A 15,656-nucleotide genomic window follows, 5' to 3' on the forward strand; every position below is an offset into this window, starting at 1 on the left:
CCAGAGAACCCCATAGGAACATGGCTTCCAAGGGTAGGGCTGTTCTACTCAGAAGGAAAAGAAGACTGGGCTGTAGGTTTAGGAGCAGAAGAGTGGGGCAGGGCTGAGGGGGCTACAGAGTATCCTGTGAGCCCAGAGGAGGCTGTGGGTCCTCTGAAACAGGCTGCTGGAGAGGAGGATGAAAGGTGGCTGCTGAGTGGCCACTCCAGTTCCTCACTGGCGCTGCTGAATCCCAAGACAGGCTGAGATTGCTGCCTCAGCCCCAGGCTGCTTTTCTGGGCACAGGGCCTCATCCACCATCTGCGCTGCCCTCTGGAGGAGGCGGAAGGCCATACGGAAGGAACATTAGCATCCTTTGTCGCCTCCTGCCCTCAGCTGAAGTTTCTGACCCCAGGAAAGGAAGAGAATTTATACATTTGGATCTACCCTCTCATTTAACAAGGTAGAAGGTCAGGCTTGGAGAGTTAGATCTGCTCACAGTCCTAACGGGGAACTCTCCAGAGACCCAGGGCTGCCATTCCAGCTCAGAACTCCTGAACCAACATATTGCTTCCAGCTCCTGCTTACCTGATCCAAGGGGTCGTCTGTGCAGGTGTCTTGGTCATCTGCCACTTCCTGGGCCCCTGCTGTCTCCTTCCTTGGGTGGGGAGCCTCATACACTCCCTTTACTCCTGATGAAAGAGGCAGTGTTGGCTGATGCCTAGGTAGGCCAAGGAGCCATCAGCTCTTCCCTTGCCCTTCTGTCCCAGCCCCTTCCCCTCCCCTGAGCCTTGCTCCATGTTCCCCACTATCTTGGAGGCTGGCAGGGTAGCTCTGATGCAGGGTTTTGGCCCCCATTCCTTCCAAATCCCACCCCTGAAGTTTCAGTGCTTTGAGTTTCCCTGTGCTTCTTTTCCTACTGCCAGGTCCCTGTGGAGATGCCAGGGGCCACGAATGCACATGGGGCAGCAGGAAGGATGTGTGCGGAGGTCCAGGCCAGCTCTATACCCGGGCATCCGTGCCTTCATGGACCCCTCCCACAACAGTGGGGAACATTCTCTGTCACTGGTAGAGGGTGGCTGAGAAGGGCCCAGGGTCCCCTCACCTGATGGAAATGAAAATGAGGGTATGGGGAGCCTGCTTCTTGGCTGAATGGCCTGCTGGGGTCTGGCATAAAAAGGCCCGATTTGGCTTGGCTCCTTTGAAGAGGGCTGTGGTACCTGTGCCCTGTGGCCATGGGCCTGTAGAGGCGATATGGGGCTTGGACTCTGGGTACTGGCTCTTCTTGCCTTCACTCCTGGCAGGCCAAGCTTGAATGCTGCTGGTGCCTGTGGGAAGTTGGGAGAGATGCCATCCATCTTCACAGCCTGCATCCCCTCCTGTCTCCCTCTTCCCATCAAGCTGCCTTATCCAGGGACAGCAGCTAGGGCCTGGCACTCAGGCCCCGTGAAGGCCCAGTGAAGCCAGTGAAGAGGCCCAGTGAAGCGAGGCCATGTCCCTCAAACCCCTACCACAAAGTGCTCAGTGGCTCATCTCTTGAGAGGGCTCAGGTCTGGGATCAGCTGGGGAGCTGATAAGCTCCTCTGGACCCTACTATGCCAGATATGCCAGTTCTCTCTCCCAGCATCCAGCCTGGCAGGAAGGCATTAGGTCCAGCAACTCAGAGTCTAAGGTCCTCGTTAGAGCCTAGCTGTAGTCTTTTACCCCAGCTTCTGGTCTGGCCCTCACCATTCAGTAATCGTATCGCCCTGAACAACTGACTTCACTCCTGTGACTTGAGTGTTTCCTCTGGAAAATGGGAATGGTAACCTCTGTTCCACAAGAAGATGCGATAAGAGCCTGAGCTGGAGGAGAGGTTAGCCAGTCACCCCCTTTCTTTCCTTTCCTGCCTCCCATGGCCTCCCCCGTCACCTACCTGCTGCTTGAGGAGCCTAGACTTTGGGTCTGGGGGGTGCCTGCAACAAAAAAAAGGTTTATAGTAAGCAGAGCAGGACATGGGATCAGGGTGGCTTCCTCTGCCCTACTCTGCTGCCCCACCACCTCACACATACGTACCAGCAGCCCCTGGGCAGTGAGGGGTTAGGCACCAGCAGCTCCAGATAGGGGAGGGCCTTGAACTCCTCCTCTCCGACAGCCACATAATAATGGCCATTCACTAGAGCCTCTCTTGCTGACAGTGGGAGCCCCTCCAGGGTGCAGAGTCTGGGAGAGAGGTAAGTGAGTAAAGGCCCGTGAACAAGACGCCTCTTCATATTTGGCAGACTATGATGGCATGGGTTTGGCTATTCCAAGGTATCCTTTGGCTGCTGGCCCTCTGGGCACCTGGCCCAGTCACCCAGGCTCTGCCCTGCCTTCAGGTGCTCAGCTGGAGGGGCCTCTCCCTGTGGCATAGAAGGAATCCCATTTGGGGAAATGTGCTTTCCTTTTGCCTTGTCGCCCTCATGGGCAGCCGGAATCAGTAGGGAGGCTCCCTCTAGGGACTTGTGGACCTCCCCAGACCCGCACTCCGCACTCACTTGCACACAGCCCCGGCCTGCAGTTTGGCCTTCTCAGTCAGGAGCTTCAACACGGTTTCCCAGTCCTCGCTGGCAGCCTGGGACAGTTTCAGGCTAAATGGGGGACTTAACAGGTCCCCATTCCTGAACACACTGGGACAAAGCAGTCTGGTAAGAAGAGTCCCTAGAACCCCCTGTGTGAGAGGAAGAAGGGTAGCACGGGGCCAGAAGATGATCTAAGAGCCAGTGCATGGGTCCATTTTCACCCATCAGGCACGTTGGGACTTTTTATTTTATTTTGTAAAGATTTTATTTATTCATGAGAGACAGAGAGAGGGAGAAGTAGGCTTCCTTCAGGGAGCCCAATGCGGGACTCGATCCCGGACCCCAGGATCACACCCTGAGCCAAAGGCAGATGCTCAACCACTGAGCCACCCAGGTGTCTCACACTGGGAATTTTTATATTCCTGCTGGTGACCTGGGGCCTCCTGGAACAAATCCACTGCCGTTTTCTTGGTCTTTACTGAAACAGAATCTCTGTTCCTGCTCTCTGATGCTGGTACTCACTGGATATAGCAGGGGGAGCCTGCAGGTGGTTGCGATCCAAGGGTCCTGTCACGTGGGTAGGGAGTCACAGGAGGACCCTGAAACCCAAGTCACGCCCTCAAATCAGGACAGAATTGAAGCCTTTGGTTGGAGGGGTCAGTCCAAGGGGGGCAAGGAGGGATGGGATAGATTACATCTTTCGCCAAAGGGCCCTTCCATCTCCCTGGAGTCACATTCCAACCATCCCCTTGCCCCCATGTGTTTTACAGCTTCCTCTTTGCTTTGGGGACCACAATCTGGAGATAAAGTAAAAGGCTGGGAAAGGATCAAGGGAAAGTTTTGAAATCCTGCACCCCAGGAAGGGCAGCAACTGACTCCAGAGTGGGTGTGCAGAGTGCCCCCTGTGGAACTGGCAGGTCCTGTTATTTCCAGGGCCCCTGACTTCCAAGACAGAATTGGGGGCAACCCCACGAAGGGTTAGAGGACGACTCCCAGTACTCACTGGTAATCTGCTGCCCTTTCCACCTGAATCCTTCTTTCCGGGGGGTAAATAGCTGAAAGGACAGATGGGTCACAGGTCATCTTGGGGAGCCTGGGGGCTCAGCTTACCAGGTATCCATTCCCACTGGGATAGTCTCAAAACATCTTTCCAGAAACAGATGTGGCCCTTGAACCTGCCTTAGGGCCCTGTGTCAGGCTGAACATCCAGACTGGGGTCTCAGACACCAACCATTAAGATTAAAGGTCAAGAGAAACTAGTTCCTTAAGCATCATACTGTATCTCAGAAATATTCTCACTCACAACTGTATCTCATTTTCCGTGAGACAGAGAAAGTTAAGTGACTCCCCTAAAGTACACGGAAGTAAGTGCCAGAGCCCAGATTCTAGGTCAGCCTGGCTTCCCACCCCTTGCTCCTTATGCCACCCTAAGCAACCTCAGGTGACTGCTGAGGAGCACCTGGAAACCAGATAGGAGTTGGAAGCTCAGGTACTCAAAATTCTTCTCCCATCTTGGAAGGCATGGCCCCACCTTGAGAGGGGATGACCCCAGCCAGCAGAGAGCACAGGTTGCCTTATCACAGCAGGGAGGAAGTGATGGATGGATTTAGCGGTGGGCAATGGTGGTGGTAGAGGATCCAATCAAGAAGAGCCTTTGGAAAAAGGGGCTCACCTTGCAGAGAATGTTCTCCTAGCAGCCCAGTCCTGACTGTGATGGGCATAAATACCAGGGTCAGACATTCCCTAGAGCTGTGGCTCCGCTGTTTGTAATTTGTAGGCTCTTAGGCAGGATATTTAGCCTGTCTTGATTTTCCCTGCTACAGAACAGGGATAAGACCACCCCCTGCATAGGGCTGCTGTATTCCAGAAGAGAACATATGAGGTGCCTGCACATACAAGTACTAAATACAAATACTACTGCTCTTGCAGTTCCCTCCCTCCCAAGGCTCTAACCAGCCCCAGCCCACTCACTGCAGCTTGCAGAATCTTTCGAAGCCAGCAGCCACATACTGCCCTCCATTCTGCAGGTCGGCCAGGTCAGTGACACGGTGGCCGTGACAAGGCGTATAGAGGGCCCGCACTGCCACTGGGGCCTGCACAATCGATGTCACCTCCTGGAGGAAGGTCTCCAGGGTGGGAAAGCGGCGTTGACTCACCACCAGCTGGTGGCCTGGAAAGTAGGGGTCCCCGTTCCGGTATATCACCACCCTCTTGGCTGCTGGATTGCCACCACCAGCCATAGTGTGTCCTCTGCCATAGACGCAGATCTGTTGCCAGGCAACCAGGCAGGCCAGGAGTAGTGCCAATCATAAGTAGAGTCCTGCCCCCTCACCAAAGAAGGCAGGGAGAGACTGCAGGAGCATGTGTCTCCATTCTGGGTCTCAGCCAGTCAGCCCTTGGTGGGGCCTCTCGAGAGTTGGGTGGGTCTGATGACTATATTGGAAGGAAGACTCTGGGGCTTAGTGAGAGGCAGTGCTGGAGATAACACTGAAACACAGATGTTCCAATACTGGATAGAGGGAAGAATTCTGAGGCACCCTGCCACTCCGAAGGCCAAGGGCTGAGCTCAAAGGAAGATCAGCTTTGGGGGCTGTTCCCAAGGATGGCCAGTCAGCCCCTGGACTGTGGCTCCCAGCCAGCCCTGGGAAGATGCCGCATGCCAGCAGGTAGGGAACAGGAAGGCCCAATGTCGATCCTGAACAGAGACAGATGATGAATGCAACCAGGTGTAGAATCCATGAAAAACCTTTATTCTCTATCAGGCTCCCCACTTTACTTACCCCGGATAACTCCCTGTCCCAAAATTTGGATTAAGCTACAGACAGAGGATGGAAGAGAGTCTCTTCCTATCCTCTCCCTATGCTGGTGCCAGCTCCTTGCTCCAGCTTCTCTTGGCCCCATTAGCCACCAATGGCCAAGGGCAGAAGGTAGAGCTGGTAGCAGGGAACAAGGATGAAGCCCTGCCTCCCTCATCACCCTCTCATAGCACCCCCCTTTGGAAGCGGGTCTTCCCCCTGGCTCCCCAGGGAGGGCCTTCCTCTCCCATGTGGAGTGTCCCTGTTGAAGACAGTTTCTCAGGCGGCCTTGATTGCCATGGTACAATCCTCTGGTTTTTCCCTTCCTCATGGCTAGGTTCATTGGAGGTTCTGTCTCTGGAGCTTTTGTCCCTAGGGAACTGGCCCTTAGGTGGTTTAGTCTTCCAGAGATCCTGGCCACCATACTCTGCCAAGGTCTCATCCCATATGCCAAAGTCCTCTGAGAGGTCCGACTTCCGTGGCCTAGCTCTTTGGCGATTGGCCTCTCTGTGTTCCGGCCCTGTGGGAGACTTGTCCTCAATATCTGGGTCTTCACAGAGTGTGGGCACCCAGGTCCTGGCCTTTTCGGAATAGGAGCCCCTGGGTTTGAGGTCTTTGGGGGTGTGGTCATCCAGGGCAGTCATCCGCTGCGGGCAGGTCCGTCCAAAGGTCTGTTCCCCACAGTCTGGCTCTTTGGTGAACCTGTTCTCTAAGGCCTGGTTATCTGATAGTGTGGGCAGCTGTGGCCCAGCTCTTCTGTAGCATGGGTCCCTGTACTTGATCCCAGCAGTAGTTTTGTCTGTAGTGGCCAGTCTTTCCAGGGACTTGTGGCGTTGTGCTTTGAGCCTCCAACAGTCATCCACATAGTCTGGCTCTCTAGTGGTCCTGTCTCTGTAGGACTGGTTTTTTGGTGGTGGGCTTGTTTGTGACCCAGCCCTCTCACAGGTCTGTGTCCTGCCATCTGGGCACAAGTTGGGCTTGTCTCTGGGCCGGCTCACCTCTGGGCCAGATGTCAGTGTTTGTTTAAGAATCAGGTACTGTTGGGGAAGAGTACAGACACTGTACCAGGCAGGACTGCTTAAGCATAGAGCAGGAGGCTTTTCTCTAAGCCCCACCCCTGGCCCTAAACATGCAGGAAGGGCTCCAAGGTAGTGCCTACCTCCTTACGGCTACTGATAGCCTGTTGCAGCCACAGCAGTTCCATGGCCAAGTGGTTGTGGTGGTACTGGAGCTCCCGGAGCTCTGTGGGGCTGTAGGGCAGTCCTGGACCTGCAGCTTCTGTGAAGGAGGGAAGAAAAGAGGGAGAAGGCTTTTAGGGGTACACACTGGGTACTGGCTACTCTCCCCCTCCCTACCCATGAGTGCCATTAACTAGGCATGGGGAAAGAGGAGAGGGATGCACCTTATTGAGCACAAGACTTTCACTTTTCAGATGGGGAGGGGTCCCTGGGTGGCGCAGCGGTATGGCGCCTGCCTTTGGCCCAGGGCGCGATCCTGGAGACCCGGGATTGAATCCCACATCGGGCTCCCGGTGCATGGAGCCTGCTTCTCCCTCTGCCTATGTCTCTGCCTCTCTCTCTCTCTCTGTGACTATCATAAATAAATAAAAATAAAAATAAAAATAAAATAAAATAAAAGTCAGATGGGGAAGCTGAGGCCGAGAGCAGGTCAGGGGCTTGCCCTGAGTCCAGGCAGAGAGGTACCTGGGTTCTCCATACTTGGCGTATCTCTGATCTCCTCTCGGCTGACATTCCTGGCTTTCCTGCTGTGCTCATCCTGAAACCAGAGGCTGTCACTTCTGCAAAGAAGACTTCCTGAGTCTGCCGAGCTCTTTCCTGACCTCTTCAGCATCACCTCCCCCAAGACAACATCTCTCTCAGGTTCTTTACTTGAGAAGCGGCTCCAAAGTTCCTGCTGTGGATCTGGTGCCCTCCTTTGGGGTTTCCGGGTCCGATGGTATTTTGCCTTCTAAGAAATTAGAAGTATGAGAACCTCACAGCTAAACCATCCAAAAACATCTGGGTGCCCAGATTTAGCATGCAAAGTGGTAAGGATTAAGGACTGTAATGTGAAGAGTGGAGTCGCTTCCCCAGAGAAAAGCTTGTCAACAGGAAGGGGTGGATGCTACCATTTCTCTGCATTCCCTGCCCAGGTCCCTCCTCCCCGCCCATCTTCCACTGGGGTGTTTAGTACCTCTGGGAGAAACTGGGGCCTGGGAATCCAGCCCTCTGTCCACTGAAGCGTGCCCAGATCACCCTCGATTTCTCGTACAATAGCCTCATACTCAGCTCGAAGGCTCTGGAAGTGGCGTCGGACCAAGAAGCCCCGGACGCAGGCCTGGCGTGGAGAATAAGGGGAAAGAAAATGCTTATCACTGCAGAAGCGGGAACTTGTGGGGGATTCTCCTGGAGAGGTCATCCCAGGGACTGTAAGAGGGGATCTGGCCACGGGGAAAGGGTAGGCGGTTCCGTGCGTCAGGACAGTCTCCGAGCGTTCAAGGGAGGATGCCCGACTGGATCCCCCTTTTGAATTTGAGGCCCTTCCCCCCACTTCCTGGATCCCGCAGGAGCGTACGGGGGAGTGGCGGGGCGGGGGGGTCCGTGGGTCCCAGCATTCTTCAGGTGGGGGTGGGCCGGTGATTCTAGAGGGGGGCACGAGGGAGGGCGACTGAGCGTGGCAGCCGCATCTCGTCCGAGCCGCCCAGTCCGAGATCCCGCGGTGGGAACCGTGCGCCCCCGGCCCGCTCCGCACCTGCAGCGCCGAGACGCTCCACACCAACCGCTCCCGCTCCATCCCGGCGCCCACGGACCCGCCGCTCGCCGGGCGCCTACGAGATGCGTCACGAGTCCGCGCCGCGCGCAGGCTCCGCCCCCGTCTCCATGGCAACCTTGTTCCTCCCGCAGTGATGCGCGGCGTCGGGCCGCCGGCTCACCCCTCGCGCTCGCAGACCCCGCGCTGGGAATTGCAGCCCCCGAGCTGGCGCGTCGGTGCCACCGTGTGTGGCGCCCGGTGCCTCCGCGGGGTCGGGGCCGGGGGCTTCCCCGGGTGACGGCGCAGGGAAGGCAGGAAGCACACGGAGCCGGTGTCTGTCTGTCTGTCTGTCTGGTTTAATTCCATCCAGTGCCCCCCTCCCCCATAGCACCTGGGGGGCCGCGAAACACCCGATCGAATCAGTAAAAAGTCACAGTTTAAACGGAGTGAGAGGTCCGACTTGGGGCCGACGCTACGCGGCGGACTGCTCCTCAGGCTCGGCGTTCTCCGCCAGGTGCAGCTTCTGGCTGTGCCGGTCAAGGATTGTGACGCTCTGGACCTCAGTCTGTCCCGCCCCGTCCGCCCCTCCCCAACTGCACTAGGGCGGGGGCGGGGGCTCGGGTGATCCGTGGTCCAGGTTGCAGTCCACACCTGCCCCCCTTGCTAGGTGGCTTATCCCTTCTCTCTTGGTCTAGATCTTTTTTTTTTTTTTTTTTTTAAAGATTTTATTTATTTATTCATGATAGTCACACAGAGAGAGAGAGGCAGAGACATAGGCAGAGGGAGAAGCAGGCTCCATGCAGGGAGCCCGATGTGGGATTCGATCCGGGGTCTCCAGGATCGTGCCCTGGGCCAAAGGCAGGCGCCAAACCGCTGCGCCACCCAGGGATCCCTCTTGGTCTAGATCTTGCAGGTACGTGCACCTGCACTATTTCTGGCTTAAGACTAGATGGGGATCTCCCACCGAAATCAGTGAAAATAATTGTCCAATGTTGAAAGAGTAGGAAGACATCCGACAAGCTTTGCCATGGATTGGTGTCAGCTAAACTACTTGCAAAGATTTTCTTTCTTTTAAAGATTTTATTTTGGGGGCGCCTGGGTGGCTCTGTCAGTTAAGGGTCACACTCTTGGTTTTTGGCTCAGGTCATGATCTCAGGGTTGTGAGATGGAGCCCTGCAGGGGGCTCTTGCCTGGGCATGGAGCCTGTGTAAGATTCTCTCCCTCTCCCTCGGCTCACCCCATCTCCCTCTCTTAAAAGAAAAAAAAAATTATCTTTTTCACTAGTGTAACTAGAAGTTTTATTTTTGAGTAATCCCTACATCCAACATGGGGCTCGAATTCACAACCCCAGAGACTGGGAATCCTGTGCTCCATCAACCGAGCCAGCCAAAAGCCTCACTTGCAAAGATCTTCGTAAGTACATAAATCACATTCCCTGCAACTACCTTCCTCCTGCTATTTGGGTGAAATCTCTGTGTGGGGCAGTTTGTGGCTAATTCTTCAGTTCCACAGAAAGGGGAGAGAGGTTGGTTATATTGTAAATACTCCTAGAGGGTGGTGGGAAGAAGGGAACTCATCTCAGCTGTGGGAGGTGTAGACACACATACACACAGAAGGATTGCCCAGAAAGGATACATAGAATTACTAAGATCTTCCAGCTGTCAACAGAGAGAAAAGGAGGTTTCTGTCAGGAGAGGCACCAGGCCAAACCTCGGATGCTCTGGGAGCCATCTTGTGGGGGTTGAGGCTCCATGCACCCCCAGCTTTTCACCCAGGGGCCAGGACTAGCCTTAGGTTTACCTCCCCCACCCCCAGTGTCGCGGGGAAGAGCAGCACCCAGCCCTGACCCACATTGCTAAGCAGCTGGTCCAGGTTGCGGTCAGCCATCGTCTTCTTCTGTTCCTCAGGCAGCCCCTCAGTGACCCCGTCCTCTTCCTCTTCCTCCTCCTCCTCCTCCCCACACACGTCCAGGCTGAAGTGCAACCGGGCCAGCTTCTCCTGCATCTCCCGCACGTGCTCCAGCTGCTCAAAGGAGCATTCCTTCCCTGGACAGCACCTGTCTGAGCTCTGGGAGCAGCTTGGGACCCGGTCCCCAGCCACCTCCCAGAGACCAGGCCCTCCACCCCCACCGCCACATACCCTCTTGGCCCAGCCCCTGGAACTCACCAAAGGCCTGCAGCCGGCCTGAGTGAAAGTCATTGAGCAAGTTCAACAGTCCCCCCTCCATCTCATAGACGTCGGTCACCTCGGTCAGAAAGGAGTGCTGCAGGGGGGTGCCTGCAGAGCCGCCCCCACTTCCAGCCAGCACTGGGCGGCATTTCTCCTTGCCTACCCTGGTTGGGGTGGGTATGACCATGGTCACAGGGTGGGAGTGGCCAGGTACCCAAAGGGTTTTTTTATGCCCTTTATGTACTAATTCATCTTCCTCTCTACTCCAGAACAGAAAGGGATGTTTGTTCTTGTGGCCCTGCCCTGAGCACCAGATTGGGATGGGAAGGGAGCGGGTGAGGAGAAGGGAGAAGAGGTCAAAAGAAGTTTCTGTTTTCAGATGACCCTCATGGCCAGAACCAGGCCTGGAAGGGGGCTTTTGGATTCCTATCTGAGCCCTGCCTTCATTCTTCACCTGACCCCGAGTATCACTTGCCCTCACTTGGGGACATTTACTCCTTATTGCCATGACAGCCATCTTATCTCTCCCCAAAATGTCTTTCTGCTCCTCTTCTACTTCAAAACTGTTTTGAATTTTCCATCACCCCAGGATAACACTGAATGACCCTTCTCAGCCTGCCCGCCCTTCTCTCCTGTTGCATTCCCTACAGTCTTTGTTCCAGCTCTGAGCTTCTGTCACACCCCACTGTCACCATCCCCAGACATCTGTCTCAGGCTAGTAGTGTGCAAAGCCAGAGGGAGGCATGATAATGGGAGAAAGAACACCTCGTGTTTAGTGGGAAACACACATGGACAGGTTGAAGGGTAGGATGCAAATTCCTAATCATTAAGAAAAATTTAGCAGAAAATTCAAATCGTACGTACACCTGAGTATCCTGTTACCATCTCCTGCTCCATGATTCTCTGGGGCCACAAACCACCTGTGGTTCTGGGAACCTTCTGGGCAATATTTTTCTTCCATGTCAGGCAGGTCCTTTGGCTTTGACATTGTCTCTCTCCCGTGTGCCCTATAGCCTCTCAGTTTCTGGCAGCATCGCCTCACTCCCTTCTCTAAGGTGCACAGTCACCCATTTAGCTTTACCCTAGGCCTGAGGGCAGAGATTGGGGCGGAGGCATCTCTGAGTTCTCAGGAGCCAGTAGGGCAGCCCCAGGGAAGGCATCAACTGTTGCTTAGTAACTAGGCTAAGGCTGTCTTTACCTTCCTTCCCACAGGGCTCAGCCCAGAGTTGGGGTCCCTCCCTCCTTGCCTTGCTTTCCTTCTGTACCCACCTCTTGAACTTGGCCCGCTGTTTGGGGGATGGCAGATGAGGGAGTCCCAGGGCCAAGGAGCCGCTGTGGCTGGTGGGCACAGGGACCCTTCGTAGTGTGCCCGGGGCCTGGGCTGGCTGGGTCAGGCAGGGCTTGGGACTCCTTTTCTTCTTCTTGTCCTCCATTGGATGCCAGTTAGGCCTCAGGTCCCACTGAGACAGTGAGAGGCAAAGTCATCACTTCATCCCGCAAGCCCTGAGAGCCGCAAAGCAGGGGCCCTGGACCTTCTGACTGTCCCCTCCTCTGTCCAGTATGGGCAGGGCCAGAGGCCAGTGCCTTCCTGCTGGGGTCTTGGATGTGTATTGAAGGGCCTGCCAGGACCCAGCTTAGGCCCCCCGCCTGCCCTCCAGCCCCAGCCTGAAAACCTGGCCCGCGCCTAGGAGGGGTGGAGCGGCCACCATCCTCCCGCTGCTGCTGCTGGGATTTCCTGCCCCAGTAGCGGAGGGGCGGAGCTGGCACGGGAAGGGAGGGGGCGGCGGGGCGGCGGGGCGGCGGACTAGCAGCGCCTTCACTGGGCCCGCCTCTATTCGGCCAGCGGTCCGGGCAGACGCCGACAAGCCCCTCGGCCCCGTCAGTAAGGGGGGTGGCCAAGTCCGGGGGGGCACCTGGGGAGACCTGGGTGTCGGGCAGTAGCCACCAGAAGACGGGGACGGGGCTCCCCGACTTGGCCGCTGGCATCCGGCCCCTGCCGCCCGCGCCCGGCCGCAAGGCTCCGGCGGCTCCCAGTCGTCCGGGCCGGCGCGCCGCCGCTTCCCTCTCCGCAGCCGGAGGGCGGCTCCGCTTCCGCGGCAGCCGGGGCGGGCGGGCGGCGGCGGCGGGCGGCGGGCGCACTCGGCCTCCGACAAGGGCCGCCGCGGCCGGCACTGCTCAGCCCCCAGCCCAGCTCCACCCTGCGCCTCAGGCCGCTGAGGTCCTCCCGGGGGAGCCCGGCCTCTCCCAAGCGGCTCGCCCTGGGCCGCACTCTGGGATGGTGGCGCCACCGGGGGCATAAGCATCGGAATTGGCCCCCGGCTGGCTGGCCCCGAGGGGTGTGGTGGAGGGGAGACAGGAGCACGTCCTGCGTCTCGCGTTGCAGCAGCTTGGCCCTATTACGGACTCGGTAGACGAATTGGAGCAGGAACCCCTGCTCCCCAGGAAGGCTGGGGCTACCTGGGATCTATTTCCCACGCTCAGTCTTCAAAGCCGTGTGCCGCCAAATGGATCGCTCAGCGGGGGAGCCAGGATCCAAAACGGAGCATCAGACCTGCGACGTCCTGCACCCTCCCACACCCTGGACGGGGGCAACTGACCTGGAGGTGTGGGGTCTGCACGGAGGCTTCCGAGCGGGTCCCTCCGCCCTTGCTGCTCCCCTCTTAGGGAAGGGAGCCGTGGAAGTGGAGCTGGCAGGAGGCAATTTGCATTTAAAGCGAAAGTGACCTCCTTTAGCGGTTGGGATGCATAAGATGGGAGGAGCCTACGGCCGTTCCTAGGCTCTCCCCCTCACCTGACTTCACCTCCCCACCTGAACTAAGGTGACAAATGTTGGTTGTGTGATGGCAATCCAAAAACTCACTTTCCCATCGGTTTGGAGAGAAACTACAGTCCCTTACAAAATGGTGGTGGCTTTGTCAGAAGGCCAGGGTGGGGGGATAGGAGGAGGGAAATGTACATAAGCAGGAAAATAGATAAAAGCACAAAGGATATATATACACACAAGCCTATTAGCAGCAGCGGCGGCGGCAGGAAGGAACTGCAAGAAAAGACAACCACCTATCAGGTCTAAGTCGCTTGTTCAGCACTTTACATACGCTTAATCTTCATAACAATCCCGTAGGAATACTGTCACCATCCCATTTGCTGAAAGTCAACTAGTCTTTTTTTTTTTTTAAGATTTTATTTATTCATGAGAGACAGAGAGGCAGAGACATAGGCAGAGGGAGAAGCAGGCTCTCTGTGGGTAGCCGGATGCGGGACTCGATCCCAGGACCTGAGCCAAAGGCAGACGTTCAACGGCTGAGCCACCCAGGCACCCCCAACTATGGTCACTCCTCCTCATTGATAAGCAGTGGGGGCTCTAGCCGGCATCTGATGGAGGGAGGGGACTAAGCCTCCTCCTTTCCCACCCCCAGGTCTAGGAGGGAATCGGGCGATTACCTGGCGCTTGACCCCAGCCCCCAGGAGGGAAACCCGAGTGCCACGCAGAGGCTGGCCCGGTGCCGCCTGTGCGCCTTGCAGGCCAGATCGATGGGGCAGCTGTTTAAAGCCCTGGCAGAGGCTCCCAGCTCAGGTCCCTGGAGAACCATCTGATGCAACAGGAGCCAGGCTTATCCTTGGCCTGGCTGCCCTGCGGTCTCAAATAACTGCCGCGGGGCAATATGCGGGGCACCCTGGTCCACCTTCCCCTCCCACAGGGCAGGAGCAGCTTCCCTGCACCTGGGCCTCTGGGTAAGTTAAGGCATCCACACAAGGACTTGCCCACATGCTTCCAACACCTAGATGGTTCCAGAAGGGGAGACATTAATTCAGGACTTTTTCAATAACCAGAGGTTGGAGGGAGGGGTCTGCAAAGGCAGAAAGAACAGTTGGGAAGTTGCTCTCCTCCAGCTGTGAGAGGGGCTCCAGGGCTCCTCCAGGAAAGTGGTGACAGGCCCGGGTGCAGCCCTAGGGCTCTAGGGTGAAGCTGTTCTCAGAGATGCTTGGCTTGGGGGCTTCAAGAGTTGGGGCAGCTTCTCCTGACTCCTTCCAAAGGATCTTTGACTACAGCCATGTGGCCAGCACAGAGAAGTATCAACCTGTTTGGAGCTTGATTAGAGGGGGCAGAGGCTCTGAGGGGACTTTCTTCCCCTTCTTCCATGAGGAAGGCATTGTGGAGGCCTGGAGGGAAGGGGCCTTTACTTGTCTCAGGCCATTTGTTGGGCATTCACATACCACCCTTTATGCCAGGCCAACCCAGCCTCCAGAGAGAATAGGGTGCTGGGACAGGAGCCCCAGCTTTTGTACCTGGGCTTGGTTGGGTGAGCAGGAGTATGTAAGAAACCAACCCATTCTTCAGAACTGCATGCAAAAGTGCTCTTAGGGAACGTACAAAATCAAAGGAATTCAGAGGTAGGCCAATGCCAGAGGATGCTGCCCATAGCAGACAGCCCTGAACAGCAGTGGTGACTGTCCAGCCATCTGATTTGGGCTATGCCCAAATTGGCCTATGCCTAGGTCTCTGGTCTCCTTACCTTATGCCTTCCTCATGGATCTTCCCGATGGTCAACTTAGCACCTTCAGTGGTTCCCTGTGTTCTCTGGATCTACTCCAAATCCCCTAACCTGGCACACAGGTTCTCGATAACATCCTCCTGTTGCCCTCCTGTGCACCTGCACCTCGAGGTGAACTACACTACTAAAATCGAGTTCTCAAACTTCTACTTGCCCTTTGGGTCATAAGGCCTTCCCAGGTGTCCACCCCTAGCTCCTTGCTGAAGGGGACAGGAGCTTCCTTTGTGCTCCATGGCACCACCAGCTTTGTCTTAAGGGAACTTTCTGGGGCACCTGGGTAGCTCGGTCAGTTCGGTCAGTTAAGCATCTCCCTTTGGCTCAGGTCATGATCCCAGGGTCCTGGGATGGTGCCCCCTGTCAGGGCCCCTGCTCAGCGGGGAGCCTGCTTCTCCTTCTCCCTTGGGAGCTCCCCCTGCATGTGCTCTCTCAAATAAAAGTATTAGAAGAAGAAAAAAAACCCAGCATCTTTCTCCAGGGAGCAGGTTGGCTCAGTCAGTAGAGCATGTGATCTTTGATCTAGGTGTTGGGGAGTTCAAGCCCCACGTTGGATATAGAGATTACTGAAAAAAAGAAAAAAAAAGTATCTTCATCACTAGCCTAGCCCTTCACGGGGCAGGGACAACTTTTCATTGAATGAAAGAAATCTGATGCTTCTATGTATATGAACATCATGCCAACTTTGCCAAGGGCTCTATTCAGGCAGCTCAAATGAATTTGCCTGTGGTGGCTCTTGGCAGGCAGGCAGGCAGCACTCTGGAAGATGCACCACAGGGCACAGCCAAGGGCTCTGCAGCAGATCCAGACACGTCAGTGATGCCTAGATGGATCCAGAAGCACCAAATGACCACAAAGGTTAGGAGAGAAACAAG

The 15,656-nt window shown here is 56.1% G+C and overlaps 3 protein-coding genes across 11 annotated transcripts; all 3 read right to left on the reverse strand.

Moving 5' to 3' along the window:
* Nucleotides 1-62: 62 nt before the first annotated feature.
* Nucleotides 63-5,103, reverse strand: DCDC2B (doublecortin domain containing 2B). Of its 3 annotated transcripts, none has more exons than XM_025448373.3 (9): nucleotides 4,491-5,103; nucleotides 3,523-3,574; nucleotides 3,042-3,118; nucleotides 2,496-2,627; nucleotides 2,035-2,181; nucleotides 1,895-1,934; nucleotides 1,085-1,307; nucleotides 568-671; nucleotides 63-312 (listed from the first exon to the last, which is right to left on the reverse strand). In XM_025448373.3, the coding sequence occupies exons 1-9, from the start codon at nucleotides 4,757-4,759 to the stop codon at nucleotides 214-216; spliced, it is 1,143 nt and encodes a 380-aa protein (XP_025304158.1). In that variant the 5' UTR covers nucleotides 4,760-5,103; the 3' UTR covers nucleotides 63-213. The 3 variants fall into 3 exon arrangements, with proteins under 3 accessions (XP_025304158.1, XP_025304159.1, XP_025304157.1); XM_025448374.3 differs by having other exon boundaries at nucleotides 173-384; XM_025448372.3 differs by lacking the exon at nucleotides 63-312 and having other exon boundaries at nucleotides 614-1,307.
* A 145-nt stretch (nucleotides 5,104-5,248) lies between these two features.
* IQCC (IQ motif containing C) lies at nucleotides 5,249-8,268 on the reverse strand. Of its 2 annotated transcripts, XM_025448371.3 has the most exons (5): nucleotides 8,066-8,268; nucleotides 7,508-7,651; nucleotides 7,018-7,282; nucleotides 6,474-6,592; nucleotides 5,249-6,351 (listed from the first exon to the last, which is right to left on the reverse strand). In XM_025448371.3, the coding sequence occupies exons 1-5, from the start codon at nucleotides 8,105-8,107 to the stop codon at nucleotides 5,500-5,502; spliced, it is 1,422 nt and encodes a 473-aa protein (XP_025304156.1). In that variant the 5' UTR covers nucleotides 8,108-8,268; the 3' UTR covers nucleotides 5,249-5,499. The 2 variants fall into 2 exon arrangements, with proteins under 2 accessions (XP_025304156.1, XP_025304155.1); XM_025448370.3 differs by lacking the exon at nucleotides 8,066-8,268 and having other exon boundaries at nucleotides 7,508-7,840.
* Nucleotides 8,269-8,399: 131 nt separating this feature from the next.
* Nucleotides 8,400-13,033, reverse strand: CCDC28B (coiled-coil domain containing 28B). 6 transcript variants are annotated; one of them, XM_049105010.1, is made up of 6 exons: nucleotides 12,832-13,005; nucleotides 11,504-11,694; nucleotides 10,232-10,398; nucleotides 9,917-10,110; nucleotides 9,701-9,723; nucleotides 8,400-8,592 (listed from the first exon to the last, which is right to left on the reverse strand). In XM_049105010.1, exons 2-6 carry the CDS (start codon nucleotides 11,665-11,667, stop codon nucleotides 8,538-8,540), a joined length of 603 nt encoding a protein of 200 aa, XP_048960967.1. In that variant the 5' UTR covers nucleotides 11,668-11,694; nucleotides 12,832-13,005; the 3' UTR covers nucleotides 8,400-8,537. The 6 variants fall into 6 exon arrangements, with proteins under 6 accessions (XP_048960967.1, XP_025304163.1, XP_025304164.1 ...); XM_025448378.3 differs by lacking the exon at nucleotides 12,832-13,005 and adding an exon at nucleotides 11,908-12,020; XM_025448379.3 differs by lacking the exon at nucleotides 8,400-8,592 and having other exon boundaries at nucleotides 9,126-9,723; nucleotides 12,832-13,033.
* Between the last annotated feature and the right edge of the window lie 2,623 nt (nucleotides 13,034-15,656).

Source organism: Canis lupus, chromosome 2 (assembly GCF_003254725.2).
Source record: "Canis lupus dingo isolate Sandy chromosome 2, ASM325472v2, whole genome shotgun sequence".
Classification (NCBI taxonomy): Eukaryota; Metazoa; Chordata; class Mammalia; order Carnivora; family Canidae; genus Canis; species Canis lupus.